The sequence below is a fragment of the Balaenoptera ricei genome, chromosome 5 (assembly GCF_028023285.1).
Source record: "Balaenoptera ricei isolate mBalRic1 chromosome 5, mBalRic1.hap2, whole genome shotgun sequence".
Lineage (NCBI taxonomy): Eukaryota > Metazoa > Chordata > Mammalia > Artiodactyla > Balaenopteridae > Balaenoptera > Balaenoptera ricei.
The window spans coordinates 107,190,018-107,214,284 of NC_082643.1; the positions used below are offsets into that span (position 1 = coordinate 107,190,018).

The following is a 24,267-nucleotide window of genomic DNA, read 5'->3' on the forward strand; positions in this document are numbered from 1 at the left end:
CGTAAAGCTCGCAAAAGTTTCTAGTGACATCCAGCTTCCTCTTATAACAGGAATCAAATATATTTTTCCATTTCTTTCAGTCATATGATCATTGATACATCACATGATTTGATCAACACGACTTTGGAGAACATTGAACTTTTTGGCTAGTTTTTACTTCGTTTTTATTGTTTATAATGTTTTATAGTTTATAATTATCTCTGAGAGAACTAACTCTGAGGGAGCATTTGTTAATATTTAGAATCCATTTTACAGTATTCATCATGTGTTTATTTATGTATTTGGCTGCGCCGGGTCTTGGTTGCTGCATGAGAGATCGTCCATCTTCCTTGTGACATGTGGGATCTTTAGTTGCGGCACGCAGGATCTAGTTCCCTGACCAGGAATCAAACCCCGGCCCACTGCATTGCGAGCGCCGAGTCTCAGTCACTGGACCACCAGGGAAGTCCCATCATGTGTTTATTTAGAATTCATTTTTTCATAGCTTACATATACATGTATAATGGCTCAGAGCATGAAGTACTTCATAAAAGCTTAAAAGCTTCAGTGTTCATTACTTCACTTGATAAGAAGTTACAGCATTTTGATAATGATACATCAAAAGAAACCCAAGTCATTTGGCCCAACTCCCTAATTTTACAAAGCAAAAAACTAAAATGGAAGAGAAATTGGATGACTTAGGTTCTAGGTAACCAACCAAGCTACATGTGGTCCAGTAGTGGAATACCTGGTCCAGAACCCTAAAGCAAATCTTAAAATCAATGGACTCTTCAGGAATGTTGGTCAAAATATCCTTTGCTGTCAGATTTTATTTTATTTTATTTTTTGCTGTCGGTTTTAACTTACCTTCATCAACTGCATGTTCTTCCTCATACATAAAATTTTAAACTTTCTTTGTCCATTTCAAAATTTTCCTTTTTAATGTTACAGTTCTAAGATGAAAGATTAACTGCTCATTTACTGAGTATCTACATGTGCATCATACCATTTGGTCTTTTGAGGTAACAACAAATAAAACACAAACATAAAACCCTGAAACTAAAAGAACAAGAAAAAACTTCTCCCTAGTAATCTGTTATGGAATTATTTTCCATGAATTTAAATTTCTTATTGAAACTTTTATTTTCTTTAATTTTATTTGTTTCCTGTTACATGATTTATTTCTGATTTTTCATCCAGAGACTATTGCTAAGTTTCATGTTCTCTTGTCTGTTATCTCAGAATTTGGTGAGGAAATCTCTACTTAATCTAAAAAATATTCTTCAAACTGACAATACTGTAAGGTAGTTAACTATATGTTTCTTATGTCCATGTCAAATATTGCTTATTTTAATAAAGACTTTTTAGTTAGACTAAAAAAAAGTATTTACTTATAAGTGATGACATCCATTAAGTATAAACATCTGATGATTATTTTTCTTTTACATAACAGATCACCAATATATAGTCCTGAACCTAAACTCCTTTAAGTGTAAGTTACTGAAGCCAAACTCCTTTATACCTTTGGTGTTCACTTATAACCGTGTAAAATTTTTAAATTAGTACCCACATACAGACCAATGCAGAATCGTAGAAAAATATTTGAATACTGCAAAATAAAAGTAAAATAGAAATGAATAGCTTTTTTCTTAAAAAAAAAAAACTTCCTTTTTTCTTCATATTCACATTTTAATTTTATATACTTAGAAATTGAGATTTATTCTTAAAATGTTCTTTTTGCAGTGAGTTCATTATCTCACCTATCTACAATGATTTCAGAAGAGATTAGAAAGAGATGAATATATTTAAAGGATCAGACTCTTGTGAACAATGACATCATCAAAAAGGTCTTGTTTTCATTAATATGCCATTAATAGGAAAGAGAGGATGGGTGAGTTTTCTTCATAAGCAGGTTCACTGTAGACAGGAACGGTCTGCCTTCCCAGCAAGGAGATCCTGAAATCACAAGCTCCAGCCTCCATCAATGATAATAGGATTACCTGTTACATAGGCAGACTGCAGTGATAAACACAAGGAGATAGAACAATTAACCAGGTTGTGTTTCTTCAGTTTTCCTGACTGAGATAGCTAAACAGTTTATCCTCATAGTACCAGCAAACCACACTTTTAACAACTAGAAATTAGGAAAATCTGAATTAAATTTCAGATGATTTAAAACTGCTGAGTGTTCTTGTGATCTGGATCTGACTGGCCTCTGGCTGGTGTTTGAGCACATGTCACATCATTCTAAGAGTGTCTGGACTCAGAATCAGAAAATTAAGAAATTTTGTGATATAGAGCCATTCCCCGAATTAGGATAAAGTATAGGCTAAAACAGCACATTTTCATTTTGAAACTCAGAAGTATTCTAACTAGCTGAGTTTTATGCCACTGATAAACCTTTGAACATAATCAAGTGTGTCAGTAACAAAGTGGTAATGTCAATTACCAAACAGAATTTTTTAAAAAAGATGTATATTTAGTTAATCAATATACATGGGTAATTCCAGGAACTGAAGCACACTAAATGTCTTTTTAAAATTTATATGAGTAATAATTATTATAATCTATTAACCAAAAAAAAAATTCTATACTAGTTTCAGACATACAAATCTGTACAAAACTAAAGGAGTTTAAAAATTTCTGATTTTTTTCCCCATAGAATTTTTCATTTTCCAAAGAAAGCTGAAGTGATTCTTGTGGTAGAGGTTTAAAAATGTTTTAACTTAAACATGGATAATAGACTCAAATTTGTGTTCCTAGTTTTAAATTCACCTAAAGCCTGCGACAATGGAAGAGGCTGGAAGGAAAGACATCATAACAGGAGTACAGAGTGTTTTAAAGTTCAATATATATTGTATAGCACAGGGAACTCTACTCAATACTCTGTAATGGCCTATATGGGAAAAGAATCTAAAAAAGAGTGGATATATGTATACGTATAACTGATTCACTTTGCTGTACACCTGAAACTAACACAACATTGTAAATCAACTATAGTCCAATAAAAATTAAAAAAAATAAAATTCAATATATGAAGACTGATCGTATAAAGTAGATAAACTAGGGGGTTACTGGACACTCTACCAAGAAACAACCCCAATTTCTCCAAGTTTTTTTAAGAAGGCAAGCTTTCTGTTTTACATATGGACTCTTCTGGATCTTTCTAAAAGGACAAAGGTCCTTTTGTTGCACATTTCAAGCCAGAACATTCCCTAATATTTGGTAACCTAAGCTCTGGCTAAGCCAGGGCCATTTAGCTTATCAGCAGTACCCACAAATCAAATGAGCTCTTGTGAAGATACAGATTCAAAGAAATCAGAAAGGTTAATGTACTCAGTCATTCATAATCTGCCTAGTCATTTTCTCAGCTATGAACAACTGTTGTTAATAGTTCTGAGAAGTAGTAACTGCTCTGTCACTAAAACATTTCAACCTCTGTATCTGTCACATTCACCACTACCTGGTGTGCACCAAGTTACACTGAAGAGGAGCTAAGTGATCAGTAACACACCTCCTCACTCCCGCCTATTCCCCTTTCCTTCTCTCTTCTCTCTTACAGTTAGTTCCCTGCTCGTGTACTATTCACAGACATAAAACAGAGGGGATGTCCTTGTGCTTTATACCTTATAAGAAATATTTCTTATGAAAGAGTTTCTGCTTCCACAGCTGTTTGCCATTAAAAAATATACAGTAGCCATTAAGGAAAAAACTAATTACTAAATAGGTGCAAAGTGGAAAGAGACAGAATTAGGAATTTCCATACATGATGATAAATAGGTAAAAATTCATAGGGAAAAAAAAGAGGTACTGGTATTGTTCTAAACAAGTCACCAGTAAAACTGAAAACACCAGATGCTAATTCTGTGTCTCCTGGATGCAAATCTGGTTAACCCTTTCCCCATTTCACCTGAAGCTCTCATAATTTTGGAGGTTCACTGGTTTGATTTACAAATCAAATTTACAAATGGTTTCCCAAATTGTAATTTTTGAAAGTAATTATAAAATTGAGCAATTTAATTTTTTTCAATCCTCCACCACTTCATTTGCTATCAGATTCAGTGACATGTAAAGTTGAATGAGGAAGAGTTGGTGGCTCAGATCAAAGTGGCCTTTCTATGAGCAAATTAAATCAGAACTCATTCCTATCTTGTAAAAGCAGCATCTTAGCACCTACATGCCATCACTCCCTAAATCATACTATTTTGATGAGCAAATTGTGGCCAAATGTGATTGAGGATAATGAACCCCCTGGGAAGAACAGTGCTTACTTCATCAGAGGCCAGGTACACGCAGAGCAGGGCTATTTCTTCTGCAGTTGCAAATCTTCCTGTTTTCTGTCTCTTTAGGAAATCGCTCAGTGCCTGTAACCGGAAACCATACCGGACATCAGTGATGTGAGCTGAAGTAGCTCACCTGCAACACCTTCAGAAGGTCAAAGGCAAGAGGAATCTACAAAGGTACCACTGGCTTGTTGCCTTGATTAATTATACATGATACAAGATACAGGAGAATATCATTAATATCATTAATTGTGGACCAAACAGGACTATGGTGACTCCCAATCTACTCAAACTATTTGTTTTATACTAAAACCTACAGAGACTGTGACAGACCAGAAAGATAATATTAAAGAAGAGGGCATTTTCATATTTTTTGAAAATGTGGTAAAATGCACATAATATAAAATTTACCATCTTAACCAATTTGAAGTGTACAGTTCAGCAGTGTTAAGTCCATTCATATTATTGTGCAACAAATCTCCACAATTCTTTTCATCTCGAAAAACTGAAACTCTATACCCATTAAACTATAACTCCCCACTCCCTCTCCCCCAGCCCCTGGCAACCACCCTTCTACTTTCTGTCTCTATGAATTTGTCTAATCTAGGTAAGGAAGGGGCATTTTTTTTTTTTTTTTTTTTAACCAGAGGATTTAAACACATTTAAAATAGCAGATATACCTCTTCAGGATTTGGTCTGGCTTGTATTCTTTCCTGCAGAGATGGGGTATCAACCGTTCCTAAATCAAAGGAGGGCATTCAGCTTGGTTACTTACTTAGACTGAAAAAGAAATTGATGATTAAATTTTAAACTTCCTTTCCATATGATACAACGATCAGTGAAAGCCTTCTCCATGACTTGGAGTGACCATTTCACCTCTACCTGCCTGCTTTTTATTTAATAGGCTCATAAATTCTTTAATAAATTTCTATGATTTTCAAAAACACAGACTATACTTCTTTGTGAAGTATATTAGGCAAAAAATGACACCCAGCATTCCCAGGACATACTTTAGTCACATCACATTGACATGATACTTTATGGATCTTAAGCACTGTTATAGGTATTATCTCAGTTAATCCTTGCAACAACCCTGAGATGTATTATAGATAAAATCATACAAGCACTATATCAGTATAAGGACCCAGACTACCTAATGATCTCAAAAACATTCTCTGCTGTCAGGTTCACTCTGGGGGGATTCTCAGGGACAACTCCACGCCCATCATAGTCCTTGATAACTTAGGTGGCTCTTAATTTTCCTCATTATCTTGCCTATTTTCATTGGTTTTAAATTCCTGTTTTAACCATTGTTTCATATTTCTCATCAAAAAAATATAACTTTATTTTACTTAAAAACAAGAAAAATAATAATGACACTAAAAAATTTTAAATCCCACTTAGTTCACATTCCTTACAGAGCAATTTCCCATACATTTCTGTTAACTTCTGTGATCTGCAAATTCTCTTCAGAGGGCTTTCTTCTGCTGACCGTACTCCCGGAGACCTAAGGTCATAGCAAGTGATTTCACAGTCATACTCTCAGCTCCATCCTTAGACTATGCTCCTGGGTGTGCCATAGATTTGATGTTTGCTTGGAAATCATTTCTTTCTTTTTTTAAAAAATTTTTTATTGGGGTATAGTTGATTTACAATGTTGTGTTAGTTTCAGGTGTACAGCAAAGTAAGTCTTTACACATATACATATATCTACTCTTTTTCAGATTCCTATCCCATATAGGTCATTACAGAGTATTGAGTAGATTTCCCTGTGCTATACAGTAGGTCCTTATTAGTTATCTATTTTATATATAGTGGTGTGTATATGTCAGTCCCAATCTTCCAATTTATTATCCTCCCCACCTCGGAAACCATTTCTTAATTTTATTATCATTTGCCATTTCTCTGGAGAGACTGGGAACCTTTGAAATCTGCAAATCCTGGCTCCTTTTTGTTTAACAGCCCTTTCCTTAGCTTGTCTCTGTGCTCTCACATTTCACTGTAAGTAGGCGGCACTTTCAACAGGCCGGGTGGGAGTTGCCTTGGCTACATCACCTGGTTCATCAGGAACGTTTTCTACCCTCCACAGTTACCGCAGGCAACAGTGTTGATGAAATTTCTTAAACCACAAAGCAAAAATCTCTTTGTATCCAATTTCTGGTGATATTTTCCTCCCTTGCCTCATCAATAGCCTCCTTAAAGTCCACGATTCTACCAACAGTGTGTTCAAGGCACCTTAAGCATTCACTTCATGCTCTCCTCAAAATCCTTAAATCTTTAACAGCTTCCTCCCGCTGAGGCAAATGCTCACCGAATCTTACATATGGCCGGTATTAATGACTATTACATGAAAACTGTGTAGCAAGCCTGTGCCTCGCACTTAATTCCACTGTCACCTGACTCTGCTGTGTCCCTGGCACAGACTGACACACCATGCCACTGTCCACACCAGGCTGGTGTTGAAGTGTTGTGACTATACTATCAGCACCATCCCAGACACACTCATTCCTTGTCACATTTTCTTCTGTGACTGGCTCAGTGAGTCACAGCTAGTTCCTTGTTCCAGAGAGTGGGAGAATATATTTTCCAATCTTCTGAAAAGTCCAGCTGCAAAACAACCACATGTTCCAAATCATTTTGCCATTTATTCCACTGGGAAAATGGCACCAAGAATAGCTAGACTCAAGTATCACCAATGTGTATGCTAAAACCCAGTGAAACTCTCTCTCCTGTAACCTCCTCTTTCTTGGTGTTACCTATGTTTACCTTTCTAGTCCAAGAAAAATTAAACAGAACACCTCAGTCATGGAAATTCTGTCCCTTGAAGGTTATTTAGTAGTGTACCCCTTTAATAAGTCAGTGGTTTTCAACCCGAGGGGAGACCATGATGAATTACATCAGAATTTCCAGTGGCGCTTTCCAAACTACACACAGTGTTCCCTATCAACTCCTTCTCCAAATGCCAGCATGCCCCTCAGGTTTTGAAAGGTCCCACAGGTAACTGTGAATTGCTTCTCCTCCCCAAACCCACAATACCGGTTGTGAACTACTAAGAGAAACCTTGATGCTGGACATGCAGTACTGAATTTCTTTTCAGAGAGGAAGTTGATCATTCTTCTTAGGCAGACCTCATTTTACTCTACTTTGCCTTGCTGAGCTTCACAGATACTACATTTGTTTTACAAATTTCAGGGCTGTGCAATGCTTCTTCGAGCAAGTCTATCGGCACCATTTTTCCAACAGCATTTATTTGCTCACTTCATGTCTCTGTGCCACATTTGGTAATTCTCGCAATATTTCAAACTTTTTCATTACTATTATATTTGTTATGGGGATCTGTGATCAGTGATCTTTGATGTGACTTCTGCGAAAGGATTATGACTCCCTGAAGGCTCAGATGATGGTCAGCATTTTTTAGCAATAAAATATTTTTGAATTAAGGTATGTACATTGTTTTTTTAGACACAATGCTATTGCACACTTAATAGACTACAGTATAGTGTGAACATAAATGTCCTTTCTACTCACAGTAAGTTCTGCTTTTCTCCTTTCCTTTATATGAGGGGCCAGCATACTTTTTGGTCAAAAGCCAGACAGGAAATATTTTTAGCTTTGAGAACCATTTGGTCTGTTATAACTACTCAACTCTGACTAGCATGAAAGCAAACTTAACCAATATAAAAGCAAACTGGGTGTGGATGTACTCCAATAAAACTGTGTTTACAAAACAGGTGGGAGGCCGGATCTGGCCTGCAGGTCACAGTTTGCTGACCCCCCTGTTTACAGCATAAAGGAAGGTATTAATCCCTCCTTTTTGTTTATGGGCCGCCCCAGGTGATGGACATGACTCAGTGTCTCCCTGTGTCTGGGAGGCTCCTCTTTCTTCCTGCCGTCCTGTGAGCATGGTCTACGTTTCAACTTTCCCCTGACGAGGCCATCCTGGGCTTGCTTCCAAAACACCAAGCCCTGGCCAGTTATGTCTCTCAACCACAGGGTTTGGAATTGTCCCCATCCACACAAGTAGCATTTAAAGCTTTTGCATCTGTTAAATCAAAATGGCATCACTTGTGCTAAAGCCCATGATACCAAACCTACATTTAATGCCTAACCTAATTGCAGTTTCAACCTTTACCAGAAATGTAATCTTAATCAACCAGTCTGGAATTTTCTGGTCAGCACCAGTGAGGTAATTGGGCCCCTGTGGCCCCTCTCTATCCCCCTAGAGGAAGAAGAGGCAACCTGTAGTATAAAACCTGTGCCATCCCCTCCCCCTTAAAAAAGAAGTCCCAGCCCAGAATAACCTTTTCTTTTCTTTTGCCAATGACCTCCTTGCCCCACCCTTCTTTCTATGAAAACCTTCCATTTTTGTATATGACTCCCTGGAGCATCCTTCTAGCTGCTAGATGGGATGCCACTTGATTCATGAATCGTTGAATAAAGCCAATTAGATCTTCAAATTTACTTGGCTGAATTTTGTCTTTTAACACATCTGTGGGTTATTCCTAATGACTTAGGATCTTTTTCCCAACTTACCGTTGGACTGTTATCTTCATAAGCCTGGACTCTTTTTTCTTTGGAGCTTTTCCCAATGACAATACAACATGTGGTAAACAAGCTTACATAGATACTTTTCACAGTGGCAGCCGGGAGGCCAGAAAGGACAAGTTCATAGTCCCACAGTGCCCAACTCACCTGGACACACACAGTTGCACCGGATACCCTGCTGGATGAAGTCTGCAGCAACAGACTTTGTGAGACCAATCACAGCCGCCTTGGTTGTGCTGTACACACACCTGTTCACAACTCCTGAGAATGAAGGGAAGTTCAACAGTTGAAGGAATAAAAAAACACAGTCAACTTTAGGAAGCAGGAGACCATTGTCATGCTTCCTCACACTCCACCATTTTTAAGATTGTTTTATTTTGATGTGGACCATTTTAAAGAGTCTTTATTGAATTTGTTACAATATTGCTTCTGTTTTGTGTTTTGGTTGTTTGGCCTCGAGGCATGTGGGATCTGAGCTCCCCGACCAGGGATCGAACCCGCACCCCCTGCATTGGAAGGCAAAGTCTTAACCATTGGACCACCAGGGAAGTCCCTGCACCCTTTCTAAAAATCGATATCAGATTTTCTCCTTTAATAGAGCTAGTTTCTGAATCTGGGAATATAATATCATTATTGGCACAATTCAGTTGAGACTTCGGTGTTGAGATGCTGCACCTAAGTGACAGCAGTGGCTTTAGTTTTTCATCATCAGTTGGTAGAAAAAAGAAATTTAGGGTAAAGCAAAAAGCAAAACAAAACACAACCCAAACAAACCCAGAGGCTTAGGCACTTCTTTGCATTCCTCTCCTGTGCAGGCTTACTGTGTACATCCTTGCTAAGAGAAGGAATGTTATCTCAGCAGTAACTACTTCATTTTCAACTCGAAATCCATCTGTGCCAGACTGTGCCATTGTCCATCATCTCCACTTTTGCACTGCAATCTGGCCCTTCAACTTGACTTCTCATTTAGGGCTGGATCAAATGTCTTTGTGAAGCACTCCCCCAATCCACAGGCAGAGTTATGTCCCTGCTATTGTAACAGCACTTTGTACAAAGCTCTGTTATAATCCTATCACACTGCAGAAGACGCGCATTTGCCTGACTCTCTCCGCCTTTTAGACTGTGAATTCTTTGGGGTCAGGGACATCTAGTGGGTGTTTAATACATCTTTTTTGATTAATTAAATGTATAAATGTTTCCTTCTCCCAGTTTGATCTTCATTTCCATATCCATTAGAAGGAATAAAAGGGAGAGCAAAGCAAACCAACTTGTATTTAACTTTATGACTGGTTCACATCTAAGGCAAAAGGACTGGTACTTAAGAAACTTTAGAGCAATTTTTAAAAAAGCAGTTTTGAAGTTATGTGTGGGTTTTATGATCTCTGCTATGCTTGTTCCCCAAACCCTTAGCTCTTGAAGGTGTGTGAGTACGTGTGTCATCATGCCCAGAGGAAGACACACCTACCTTTGATGCTCGATGCCACAGAGGACATGTTGATAATGTTGCCAGATCTCTGAGCAAGCATCTGCCAAAACAAAACCAAGACCAAAAAAAGATGCTATTCTGCAGGCTAAAAATACTACCTCTTTAAAAGATGTGCATTTACTTATGGTTTGCAGGACCATCTCATTAGCTGTTAACATTAAGCACTGTTAAGCATGTTAAGCAGTCTTTTTTTTTTTTTTAACGGATTTTATTTTATTTTTTCTTTTTCTGGTCATGCTACACAGCTTGTGAGATCTTAGTTCCTTGACCAGGGATTGAACCCGGGCCTTTGGCAGTAAAATCACAGAGTCCCAACCACTGGACCACCAGGGAATTCCCTGTTAAGCAGTCTTAATGGTCTCACCCAATCATTGCTGGGAATTGATGGCTTGTGTACACATTGGCAGCAACATTTCCCAGGGGTTTACTGCCTTCCTGCGGCACAAAAGCATCAGCAAGACCAAGAAGGAACTCTGAGCTGAATGAAAGGCTAAAGAACGTTAATGTTACTGTATGTTCCTGATGGAAAACTCTGTCTCCATTCATCACATATTCAACATATAGTTGAATACCTACTGTGGTCAGGTACAGTGGTAGGTCCAGGAGATTCAAAGAGAAATGACTCAGTCCCTGCCTGCCTATAGAGCTGCCAGTCTGATTGAAGTGGCTGATATAACCTGCATCCAGCAACAGGAAAGACTGTCACTGGGGAGGGGGCGGACGTGGAAAGAAGGGATCAGGCTGTAGAGCACTCAGAGGAGGGCTGATGTTTCGAAAGCTAGAGCGTTAATCAGAAAAATAAAAGAGAAGGGTATTCTCTTCCCACGGAAGTGGGAAGAAGGGATGGGTCTGGCTGGAAGACAGAATGTGGGAGGAATAAAGCTGCAGAGGCCAGCGGGGCTAAATTTAGGAATTTTGGCTTTACCCTGAAGGCAATTCGGTGGAGACAATGAGGGGTTTAATGCAGAGGGGGAGTGGCATGTTCAGGTTCGAAGATTACAGATTACTCTGGCATCTTGTAGAGGAGAGCACTGGAAGCCGATGCAGGGATTCAGGAAAGGAGTAATGAAAGCAGCGAGCAGAAATGTCTGTGGGTAACAGGGGCGGAGACAGCTGAGGTACATGAGCAGGACTTGGTACATGGTTACACGCAGTGAGGGCCGCTCCCCGTCTCCGGCAGCGTTTCCTAAGAATACGTCCTTCAGAATCCCGCACGGAAAGTGTGAAAGTCTTAAGAGGAGGGTCTGTGGCTGTTCTGCCCTCCTAGACAGGGTACACAGCAGCCAGTCAATACATTTCAGGGAATCAAAACCTCTTGAGGTGCTAGGCTAAAGTGCAGATTGCTGAGCTCTGCCCCAGACCTAAACAAATACATCACTGAAAAAAGCTGCTATGAATTAAAAAATGTTTTCGGATGAACTTATATTTAATTAAACTATGTATGTATGTTTTCAAGATGATATAGGTATATGCAAGGGCATGGGTATCCACCCATCAATGTTTCGGGGGAAGAAGCAAGAGTTGGAGAGAATTCCTGCCTCGTGGGCACTAACTTACTGAAATCAGAGGCTGCGGGGATGACCATACAGAACAAGGAGGAGGTGGTGAAGAGTTGAAATAAGTGCTGGGGGAGATGGAGAACAGAGGAAGGAGAACCAGGATATGCTCTGTCATGAAAATCAAGTAAAGAAAGAGCTTCTAAGAGGGAGGAGTCTCAGTAGGCAGTGTAAAGGGTCCAAGAGAAAAATCACTTCTGCTGGGGTGAGTTTATCCAGCAGCTTTCAGGGAGGTGTAGGAATGGAGAAGGTGAATAACTGGATGATCCAGGGATGAGTTTGCCAAGATTCTATTTTTCCTAATAGTATTCTTACTTTCTGTTTTGATACTTAGCTACTAATCATACCTAAGAGCAGAATGTCTAAAACAACTCTAAGGTATTATGTTGAATGGATTAAAAGGATAAAAGAAGAGGCTGAGGTGACCCAGTGAAATCCAGAAGATGGCAGGGAAAGAAGATATTGAACCCAACTTGTTTGTCTATATAATAAAGAGGATCATAATGAAATGGGGTCCTCATAAAAAAAAGACCAGGAAAATTAGTAAAACATACCAGTGTTGAAAACTAAGCCTTAAAATTATTCTTTCTTATCCAGTTTAGCAAATAACATAACCCATTTTAATTAATTTATTTTCCCAGTTTCACTGAGGTATAATTGATAATATATACAACCCATTTTTAATACATATGGAATACATGTAGCCCAATTTAATATATAAAGATGGGCTATTAAATAAGTTCAGTCTCCAATCTTCTGAAATGCAATAAAATCCTCAGGCAGAACTTTAGAAAACAGTCACCTGGGAGGTGCTGGTGCTGCCCCCTAACACTTGGACTGTCCATTCAGCCCAGGTTTAGCCGCTGATTCTAGAGCCCACAGTCCTTGCGTCCTTCTGTGCTGCCTTCGCAACACCAGCTCAGCACCTGCTGTCATGGTGTGAATGCTCTTCTTGGCTCTGCATGCAACAGCCCTCTCTGGCAGGTACAACAATAAAGTGAAGTGCCTGGATGTAGTAATGCTGTCTAGGATTGATCTCTCAGAAGCTCAGGCAGATGCTACAAAGAGCTCGGAAGATTCCCTCTAGCTGCATCTAGTTAGTCCTACTGTGACGCAGCTCTTCTGCCCCCACTGACCAGAGCCCAGCTCCTAAACCTGGCAGACCTTGGCTTCTTGGGTCTTCAGTGATTCCATGCCTGACCTCCACCTGGACTGACAACCTAGATTCATTTCTTCATCCAGCAAATGTTTGCTAAGCAGCTCTACGTGCGAGAGACTCTTCTAAGATATAGCAAAGGAGGAGAACACCCAAATATCCAAGACCTCCCTGAACCCTTGTTGTAATGGATCCTCTCTTCTGGTGGACCTTGGATTCTACACTGACCTCTTTTCACAGTATTTTTAATTTGTTCTCTGCCTTCTGACTGCTCTTCCAGTCTTGGAATGGTTTTCTGTATGCTTATCCATGAACAAAAAATTCCTACAAGTGTTCCTATGTTTTGACCATCTGACCTTTCAAATCTGCCTAGACTCTAAATCCTGGCTTCCCCTGGAAAGTTCTATCTGGTATATGTGCGTCATGGTTAATGAACATAATTAGGGCTGGAAAGGATTGTGTAATCTATCACCCTCATTTTAAATAGAAGAAATAGACACCGAGAGAGCACAGGTGCCATCTCCCAGGTCCTGTGGCGAACTTAGGGGCACAGCTCAGGCTGTCCCCAAGGTCTTCCAAAGCCAGATTCCAAAATCCCAGGTGAGGTCGGTTAGGGTCACTTTAACAAGTGGCACCAACTCATTCTGACTCCTCATCCCAGTCATTAATAACTCTTAGGATTTCTTACAGATGAGTTTCATTGGCTCATATGGATTATTGTTAAGATGCTTTAAATCATAGACAAACTCACTAATTTGCAAGTTAATGTTTGATATTTTAAAAGTTAACACTTAACAAGTTTAAATTTCAGCTCCACTGTATCTCACACCTATGTCCTTCCCTGATATTTGTCAAGCATTCAGTACTACAAATGAGTCTCATGTATGTGTAAGTCTTATTCATTTGACCTGAGCTTTCCTCTTTTACCACAGCCTCTGCTTTTCCTCATATCCTATGCTAAGGATTAGTCTTCAAAAAATACATTTAAGTTCCAAATAACAGATTCTCATGAACTCCAAATAAGCAAAAAAAAGGCAATTTATATTTTTTAAAAATTTGCTAGTTCAACATTCCATGAGCCAACCCAAAGATTCCTTCTAGGGGCTAAACAAGTAGATTAAAACAAATTTAGTTTTTTTTAGTTACTAGGTCAATTTCTCTAATTTTCCTTTTAGCATTCATCTGTATCCTTCTTGACATTAGGCTGAATGTCCAGAGCAAAGTATCTGCCCTGCCTTGCCATCAAAAAACTCTTCTCCTGCCCTGGGTTGGGCAGCATTCAGTATGTCAGTTATCTAATCCAGGTGGGATGGAAGAGAAGCATGGCTCTTCTGCATTTCACTAGGGTTCAGCTTACAACCTTGAACTGAGCTGGTTCTGTACAAAGTCAACCTCGTTCATTGTCTGAGCCTGTGTTGTCTGCTACTACTGGCTTATAAGATCATTTGAAGTCAATGTTTTTCATACTTATACCCCCCCCCTCCCCCAGAGAACCTAGTGTGGTGCTTTCCATCAAAAGGCACTTAATGCTTGTTTGTAAAATAAAATGAAAAACAGTCAGGAGTTGTGTGAAGGCTGGCAAATTCAAGGGTAGCAGACTCAGGAGGAATACTGTCTCCTTAGCACACACTGTCTCTCACCTCTCTGGTACCTCTGTGGCTCAGCTAAAAGCAGGAGTGCAAGGAGAATACTCGGGGTACAGAAAAGCAATGGGGTACATCCACCTTGAGATGGGGGGGCCAAGATGCTGACATTCAAGAAGGGGCCCAACTTCAAGGGTTCAAATCCTGGCTCTAACCACTTGCTAGTTACATGACCTTGGGCGAGTTATCTAACCTCCCAGTTTCATCCTTCTGCACAGTGGCTGTGATAGTACCTACCTCATCGGACTGCTTTGGTCCCACATGCCCCCTTGCTGTTCCAATCCCTGGAACCCTCTTCCCAGATACTTGAATGGTCAGCTTGCTCACTTCATTGGGACCTCTATGAAAATTTCACCTTATTAATGAGGCCCTCCTGCTAGACCTCACTGATAGCCTAGCTTCTTTTTTTTTTTTTTTTTTTTGGCCATGCTGAGCAGCTTGTGAGATCTTAGTTTCCCAACCAGGGACTGAACCTGGGCCACCGCAGTGAAAGTGCTAAGTCCTAACCACTGGACTGCCAGGGAATTCCCTAACCTAGCTTCTTTTAAATTCACTGTACTTATAACCACCACACACGTTAGAGTTTATTTGATTACACATTATCGTATCTCGCCCCTCAAAATAGGACCTCCCTTATAGAAAGGACTTTGTTTAGTTCTCTGATGTGCCTTCTGCACCTGGAAAGCAGCCTGGCACGTGGTGCTTAATATTCCTTGAATGAATGAAGTGGAAAGTTAAGTGAGTTAATTTCTAGTAAATGCTTTGATATAAATGTTCAATACAGGTTAGTCATTATGTCAGCTATTATCACTCTTCAGAGGAGGGATCCTCTCTGGATGTCCAGTATGGAGACCTACTTATCCAGTGGTACTTATCCTAGCGGTGGTGGTCACCTTACTTTGGGAAGAAACGCCTTGATCATCAGGTACATGCTGCGGATGTTGAGATTCACTGAGAAGTCCCAGTCTTTTTCCTCACAGTCCAGGATGGTTCCATGATGGACGAAACTGCCAGTATGATTAAACAATGGGGAAAAAGATGATCATTTAGAAAAATTTCTACTTCAATTTCCTTATCCTTTTTATTGTCATTTATTGGCTTAGACCATTGTCCTTTCCCTTAGCAAGATTAACAATTCAAACAGAGTATCACTGAGTACATTAGGTGCGGAAGTTTCCCAACGACATAAGCTAAAAAAATTTATTTGAAGACAAAATCCTTCTTTTAAAAGAAGGCAGGAGTTAGAAGCCACCAAACATAAGAAACTCTATACCTGCTGCGCAGGAAACATCACTGCCATTAAAAACAAACAAATGAGAACAGGACGCTTGTCTTAACTCCTATTTCAAGAGCAAGAGCGCCCTCAGGTGGCACAGATTTAACATTCTCAAGGGAAATCAAAACTGCAAGGAAAACAAGTGTCTCAACATCTCAGGGTAGCAAAGTAATACCCCTACTGTACAGTTCTAACATACGGAGTAAACAACGCAGAACAGGACAAAACCTTTAAAATAACCTTCCCTCTTTTTGAAGTCACACTTCCTCAAGGAAGCTTTCTAAACACTGGAGTCCTAACTGATTGCACTGTCCCCTAGACCAAAATTATGTAATTAATTATAACATATTGTCGGCTGTGATCCCTATGCACCACTGTATTTCTAGTTCAACTGAATGACAGAAAGAACCACATGCTCTATTTCTGTATCCCTTACACTGCTGAAAATTTAACAGAGGCTCAAAAACTAATTTTGCTAGTTGTTTTTTTCATGGCTCTGGGTATATTCTCATATGAGGAATGAGCAGGTTATTTATAAACTAGATCATCACAATCGTTACTTTAATTTCCATACATTGTAACATATGATAAACTATGGATAAACTGAGATTTTTTTTTTTTTACTCTGAATCATGATTGGGAAGAACCACAGAAATATATTAGAAGGCTCTAGAATTTTTCTACCAATGCAGCAGTACAAATGTAACACTACACAAGAAAAGTGGGATATAGGAGGTATCTACTGAGTTCCTGGTTCCTCACATCTACTGTCATGCCTGAGAAGGGACAGTGGGTACCAGCACTCGCTGTATCTACACGTAGCTGCTCCAGGTCCAGCTTTTCATCATTCATGCATGGTTCAGCAAGCTTGGTACCACCCTAATAAGTTTAATTAAGCCATTCTCTTTGTGCCGTGTATAAAGGTACAACGTGAACCTTCTTTTGCTGGGATTGATTGTCCCAGTAAGAAACACCGAGCTTGGGAGGTATAAAGGACTTACTAGAATATGCCAAAAAATTGGCAACATCGTCATTTCAATAAACTGAGTACTTGGCTTCTGGTATATATACTTCACTTTAAAGGCACTCTACTGGAAAACAGTTTTTCTTCTTATTTTATAAGTCCTGGTACAGCAACAAGTCCATTGGCATGAGCCTGTTACCAGCCCTGGTAGAGCAGTAGCGTTAGTGCTGGTTGCCTTGCGTGACCTTAACTGCCTTTAGGCCCCAAGCCCATGTCAATGTCTATGGCTGTCTTACTTGTAATAAAAATCCTGTCCAAAATCTAGCCATATTCCCCAAGGAATATGTTATGGTTCACAGTGAATAATTTTGCCATATTATCAAAATTCTTTTAGTGAAAGTTGCAGAAAGCTTTCTGTAAGGAGAGTGAAATTAAAAAGCTATGAATTACCCAGCAACATTAAAGAGAACATCAAGTCTCTCAATGTCATTGGCGAACTGATCAATTTGTTTCTTCTTTGTGACATCAAGGACCCGAGTCTGAATACCTGAAAAATAAAACAAAGGACACTATTTCCCTATACTTATAGAGAATGGTTGGCCTTGAAGATTTAGCTGTTTCGAAGTGTGAAGACGGCAATATCTGTCCAGTTGGGCTTTGTAGGATTGCTGACCATTCGTAGGGTCTTCACAATCTGAAGACTCTCAGTAAAAATCTTGAAGTCCACCCCACTTTGACCACCCAATAACATGTCTCTTTCTCCCTCTCTCTCTCTATTCTCTGAAATGAATGATACAGGCCTTTTCTGAGTAAAGACTTCACAGTGAAGTATGAATGATCTACAGCAGATGCTTCTTAGTAAGCCAGCAGTAATAGCTGAGAGTTGGCTCATTTTAGCCCATTCTTTCCCCCCAGAGGTTGAGTCAGTGCTACAGTAGTGCTGAATTCTGTCTGTGTGAAGGGGAAGGGCAGGGGCGGTGGATAAGGGATTGTTTCTACTTGCGCACTTTACCTTTATGTTAATTCTATTATTTTTTAGAAATGACTCTGTTGGCCAAGGGTGCCATCACTTACTTCTGGACAAAACTACAAGTAGAAGAAATGAGAGGCCAGAAGAGGGGATGAAATACTTGAAAGCCAGACATAAGAGATCTGGCATGGGGTCTGAGAGATACATACTGCACTACCTACGGAAAATCCCTGAACATTCTCTAATGAAAGCAGCAGTTATTATTTTTATACTTAAAGAAAATATATATATAGTTTATTATTCTCTTTTGGATATAGAAAGAAAAGGTTATAAACAAAGAAAGACAAGACTGAAATTGAGTTTCAGAAAGACTTCTTTTCTTCTATGCTTTTCTATTCCAACAGTTTGACTTTGACTTACAGGAATTATAATTCAGTGTAAGTCTAATGCAGTTAACTAGGTCAGTGAAATGATTTGTGTTTGATCATGGAACCTGTTCTATTTTGCTGGAACAGTCGATTTCCAGGTGAGTTCTCTGTTCTGCTTTCTTTCAGAGTAACTCAAACTGAAGTCCTCTGGTGTTGGAGTTAGGTTCAGTGTGGTGCTGTAAGGGGTAATACACACCTAAATAATCTGGGTAATCTCTTAGGGTTTCTGGTCATGATATTGAAACCAATATTCTTAAACTTAATTTTCACCTGTTTCTTTTAACATTTTAAATGTCAAGTTTAAATGTAAATTTTACTAGATAATTTAAAATTATGCCTATGGCTCACATCATGTTTCTCTTGGATAGCGCTGCCCTCAGAGGAGGGGGGCACAGTTGTCATCAAAAGTTAACATAACAACTGTTAAGTGTTCACATATGATTTTGTAATTAGCTACTGAATCCTTCGACATGTTGGATAAATTAAAAATTTTAAGTATATAGCTTAAATACTTTGTTTACATTTAAGTGTACAGATTTTTGTCTCTAGGTTCACAGAATACAAATTTGATATCAGAGAATCAGGCTCTAAAAAGAAGGCCAGTGGAGCTGAACAGCTAAGGAATTTTCTTTCAACATGTAGGTACTAATGCTTTATAATCCCTTGTAGACTCTGAATCCCAGATTCAAGCTGCGGAGTTGCTTACCTGGGTACTTTTCCAGTTCCTGAAGTTTGGACTCATTGATATCCGTGGCTATGACTTTGGCACCTTCTCTCGCAAAAGCCTGGTAGACACAATGCACAAATACATCCTTTGTTTACATGGTTAAACTGCTCTCATGAACTGAAAGTCATTTAGCCTTTCTCTTTTATCTTATTTTCACTGTTGTTTTCCCTATAAAATGGGTGGAATTTCAAACTATCTAGTCTCACCTCATCCTTCCCATTGTTACTATTTTTATCATTAATTAGAACAACGTGACATACATTGTGCTTGTCAGCCGACTTTGTCCCTTTAATACCAAATAAACGTTTTTTTAAAAAAAACTAGGATTCTGTTATTAAACACCTCTCAAAATACTATTATTTTTTGATTTGATAGCATGCATTCTATTTCTGAGCAGGTGAGTAAACCCCAAATAGTAAGAGAAAATGGGTTATATCAACACTTTTCCTCCTAATAACAGTGCATTATTAGCTCTGGTGGGGGGCTTCATGTGTGAGAAGTTGATATAAATCAGAAGGCAAAGGTAACTTGATAGTCTCATAACTCTGGAGTTCTATATCTGGACTGACATAATTTCAGAAAGCCATGCACTTCTGTAGGGTCCCTGCAGTAAATTTATTACGGTGCAGAGGAACTGAGGCAGAGAGAGAAGTTTCTCAGGTCAAAGGTTATCAGTGATGTCACATGTGAGGTATTCATTCCTTTATCTGCCTGGAGTTAGGAGTAGCCACTTTTCTTTTTGTAACTTAAGACAACAGAAGCAGAAGAAAACAGAACAGAAGAAAAAAAAAAAAAGAGCAGAATTAAATACCCATGGAACCCATCCACATAATTCAATACCTCAAAAGTTAGTAAGCAAACAACAAAAGATAATAACTTACTAAGGTAGCTGCCCGGCCAATCCCCTGAGCAGCTGCTGTCAGGACGATGACCTTCCCGTCAAGTCGACCCATAATGGAACCTGTAGTTTAATCTATAGACATGTGTATTTAATGGCTTACACTGTAGCACATGGCCTTGTGCAGTATTGTCTAGAAGGAACGGTTCAATGCACTCCTTTAAGAACCTGACGACAGCACCTCTGTACAAATACTCCTACCACTTGAGAATATTCCCATCATTCTCCAAGAATGATTACTCTAAATACCTAGCTTTGCATATGAAAAACATTTAGCAAAAACCACTGAAGTGATAACTGGTGACAGACAGACATCGGACTTTGACCCATGTTCAGATTTTTTCAGTACCCGGAGAAGTCAGCCTCTGGTGCTGATACAGCAGCATCCCCTCACTACCACCCACCCTCCCCGCTGGCCCTCCCTGCACACACTGCTATGGCACTGGATGGGTCCTTACTACTTGGGGCTGCTTCTTGCTTCCTCTCTTGTAAATTGGGGTCTGCACTATTAACCATCTGTGTTTTTTCCATGTCCCTTGGGAAGATTTCACAGTTGGCCTCAGAGAGTCATTGAAAAAAAAGAGTTGGAAAATCAGATCATGTCCAATACCCCCATTTCACAGATGAGGGAACTGATTTGACCTGCTCAAGGTCATAGAACTGGGCAACGGCTGAGCCAGAACCAAACTCAGGTCTCCTGACTCTTTTGCTATGTGAACATTCTACCCCACAACGCCGCTGATCCTGTTTTAAAGTTTAAGCATTCAGCAGTAACACTTTAACAGACGCAATCAGTAATTTTTAAAAGGGAGGACTGAGAAATTCTGACATAGGGGAAATATGATATGCAGAAGATATTTGGTCAGTGCTTGGACTGTAGATCTCAGAGTGAGAGGAATGGCTAGTGATGAGGTTGGGGGTAGTGAAGAGTCAAATGATGGTTAAATGAGGCTGTCTGCAAGGAACCAAGTCCCTTCTCTTACCCTGCTGTTCTTAGTGTGTGCCTCTGACCACACACCAACCACAAAATGGCTGCTTTCTCCCAAGACATCGTATCTGCATTCCAGGCAGAAAGAAGGAAAGGAGCAAAAGCCAAAAGTCTTTCAGAGGCCTCACCTTTCTATTCAAGGAGTAAGCCTTCCTCAGAAATTCCAGCCAGTGTTTTATTGGCCAGCTCTAGCAGTGGAGGCTAAGAATCTGAGTTTGTTTTCCAGGCTTTACAAAGTAAAAAGGTGCGGGTGAGCACGTGAGTTGGGTGGATGTTGAGTGAACTAACTGAAACAGCACATGCACAAAATAAGGTCCACAATCAGTCTGCTCAATTACCTGCCTGATAAAGAGTACAGGTAGCTAGCTAGTCTTGCCTGGAGGGCTCACATAATCCAGTCATTTCTTTTTGAACTTACCTCTGTTCTCTTCAGCCAAACTTTGCTTTCTGCTGTACCCAATGTGCACTCACCCGATTTCAAGGCTGCACCCTTTGTGCAAGCTCTCCTTTCTGAGGGCTAGTTACTCCTGTGGGCAATGGGCAATGGGCAATGAGGTTTTTAAGAGCATGACATGATCAGATGTGTATTCTAGAAAGCTCACAGTGGAGAACAGACCTGGGGAGGGAGTGAGCAGGCGAGAGCAGGGGGTTTCCTTCGGAGGTGGCGGCAGTGGTGCAGAGACAGTGGAGAAACAGCAGGGACGGAGAGCAGGGGTGGGTGAGGGAAGTGTTTAAGAGTTGACATAGGGCCTGGTCACCAGTGCACAGACTTCAAAGAGATTACGTGGCTTGCCCAGTGTTTCACGGCTATGAATTCAAACCTAGGCCTCCTGATTGAGGGTCCAAGAGAAGACCTTGTGGTTCTAAAGCCCCACGCGGCGCCAGGGGCCTGCGGAACAGGTGCCCGGTAACTGACCACGAGGCCGGCGCTGTGCTCTGAAACCCATCGGCGAGTTTGTGCAGAGGCCACCTCCCCCTGGCCTTTCCCAGCCGGTGCCTGGGTGCGGCACGAACGCTAAGGCAGGCCCATTTCTGGGACACATCGAGCTCCTCCCGCCGGCCTTGCGGACCCTCCCGCGCCGCTGTGAAGGATGAGCCCACACCGCCCATCTCAGCGTCCCTCGCTCCCTCCCTTGCGGGCAGACTTACGTCGTGGTCTGCTGGCTCTCCCAGCCTTACCTAGTTCCCTACTCATTTTCTCTCGCACCAGCATTTCCCTTAATAAATCCCGTGCGTGTTTAACTCTCGGAGTCAGCTTCTCGGAGGGCCAGACTAACAGCGCGTTTTTATAAGAGCTTACTCCAGGGACTAGCTTACGACTTCACTGATGGTCTCTGATTGACGGAGAGCTGGGCTTTTACAATGCCTGACCTACTCTGATGCAATGAATTTTCAGCTTTTTTTTTCTTCTTACACGAGTGATACGTTTTTACTTAAAACATGGTTAAGAGTCGAAACTCCAGTAATCTTTACCCTCCCCCAATCTTGAGCATGATGTATTAAAAAGCTGCTATTTTACACTACTGCCAGTAGTGACTTTTGGCCCATGACACTGTGAAGGCACATTGCAAATGTTTCCCTAGGAGGCTTTGACACCCAGAGAAGCACTTACTAAACAACTGCTGAAGCACAGGGCAGCCGTTTTGCTCACTATGAAAAGCTCCCCCGAGCTGTCCGCCCTATTTTCTGGGACCAGATTTTCGAACCAAAGCCTTACTACTAGATATAACTGCACTATTACATTAAAACGGATTTGTTTGGGAAAATGAGTGCAAACATGGGCTGAAATGGTGAAATGAGGCAACTTTCAATAAATCCAATGTGAAAACCAGACATGATGGATTTCTTACTCTAAACATTGGAATCAAAGTGTTAAGGGTTTTTTTGCCGCGCCGTAGGCCTTATGTGCTGTTATTTCCCCCACCAGGGATTGAACCCGGGCCCCAGCAGTGAAAGCACCAAGTCCTAACCACTGGACCACCAGGGAATTCCCTCAAAGTGTTAATTTTTGATTAGCAGAGACACAGAGCATTTTCAGGAACTCTTTCTTCATGAGCCAGGAAAACAATGTCCACTTTGCCACTGTAAAATCCTCTCCTTTGGCTATTTTGAAAAACCTACGGGAGTTTCAAACTTGTTAAAAACCCATCCTTATCCTGAACTAACGGCTAAGTTTAATCCTGAAAAAAGGTAATGTGCAAAACTAACATCTGAAAAGAAAACCTCTCCTTTTCCCCGGCCAAAGTTTCATTTAAAATATATTGGGAGGGCTTCCCTGGTGGCACAGTGGTTAAGAATCCGCCTGCCAATGCAGGGGACACAGGTTCGAGCTCTAGTCGGGGAAGATCCCACATGCCGCGGAGCAACTAAGTCCGTGCGCCACAACTACTGAGCCTGCGCTCTAGTGCCCACGAGCCACAACTACTGAGCCCACGCACCACAACTATTGAAGCCCGCGCGCCTAGAGCCTGTGCTCCGCAACGAGAGGCCACGGCAATGAGAAGCCCGCGCACCGCAACGAAGAGCAGCCCCCGCTCGCCGCAACTAGAGAAAGCCCGCGGGCAGCAACGAAGACCCAACGCAGCCAAAAATAAATAAATAAATAAATCTATTTAAAATAAAATAAAATATATTGGGAAATCTTACTTTAGAGCAGCAAGTTGATGGCGTCCTCCAGATCACTGCGCGGGCAACAAACTTAAGACCTTTGTGCAAAAACAGGTCAGGTCCCTAATGCATGTTGGGATTTGTAGTTCAGGTTCCTCGTTTTTAGAAAATGATTCGCACATTCACATACTTTATATGTAATGTGCTGCCATCTAGTGGAGCTCAGGTAGAACTGTTAACTCCAATTACGTAGAAGGTGAAAAGCAGAAAAGCATCTTACCTAGAATGTTGAAATCATTTCCTTCACTAATTTAACCTAAGTCCTTCTCTTTTATTAGAACCTACTATGTGCTGCTCTGGGAGCACTCAAAGATTGAATGAGCCAGGAATTGCATGTGGAAGTTAGCAACAAAATAGAAGGAACCCAGGTCATTGAAGATACTGGAGCCTTCCTTCCCGGACCCTGACCTAGATAGTTTAGAGGGAGGGAAATAAAAATTCTCTTGTGCTTTTTAAGGTATAGGTAGTTATTTTGGCACACGCAGTCTATTCTAACACTAATATATACTTAGTGGCAGAATGCAGGCATCCTGAGTACACTGAGGGGGTTGAGTCTGGGGAACTTCAAAGTGCATTGTTGGGTAAGAGCAAAAAATCAGGTTTGGCTGAAGAGAACAGAAATATCAGATCAAAAAGGATGGACTAGATCCTGTGAGCCCTCTCTAGAGGCTTAGTAACTCATCACTTTATCAGGTATGTAA

At 40.5% G+C, this 24,267-nt stretch overlaps 1 protein-coding gene across 3 annotated transcripts; it reads right to left on the reverse strand.

Annotated features, from left to right (window-relative positions):
- Positions 1 to 1,764: 1,764 nt before the first annotated feature.
- On the reverse strand, positions 1,765 to 23,630 carry BDH2 (3-hydroxybutyrate dehydrogenase 2). Of its 3 annotated transcripts, XM_059924198.1 has the most exons (11): positions 23,546 to 23,595; positions 21,318 to 21,426; positions 19,895 to 19,986; positions 18,993 to 19,098; positions 17,339 to 17,435; positions 15,547 to 15,655; positions 10,273 to 10,333; positions 8,955 to 9,068; positions 4,943 to 5,001; positions 4,251 to 4,343; positions 1,765 to 1,995 (listed from the first exon to the last, which is right to left on the reverse strand). In XM_059924198.1, the coding sequence occupies exons 3-11, from the start codon at positions 19,964 to 19,966 to the stop codon at positions 1,942 to 1,944; spliced, it is 765 nt and encodes a 254-aa protein (XP_059780181.1). In that variant the 5' UTR covers positions 19,967 to 19,986; positions 21,318 to 21,426; positions 23,546 to 23,595; the 3' UTR covers positions 1,765 to 1,941. The 3 variants fall into 3 exon arrangements, with proteins under 3 accessions (XP_059780181.1, XP_059780180.1, XP_059780179.1); XM_059924197.1 differs by lacking the exon at positions 21,318 to 21,426 and having other exon boundaries at positions 23,546 to 23,630; XM_059924196.1 differs by lacking the exons at positions 21,318 to 21,426; positions 23,546 to 23,595 and having other exon boundaries at positions 18,993 to 19,071; positions 19,895 to 19,996.
- Positions 23,631 to 24,267: the final 637 nt, after the last annotated feature.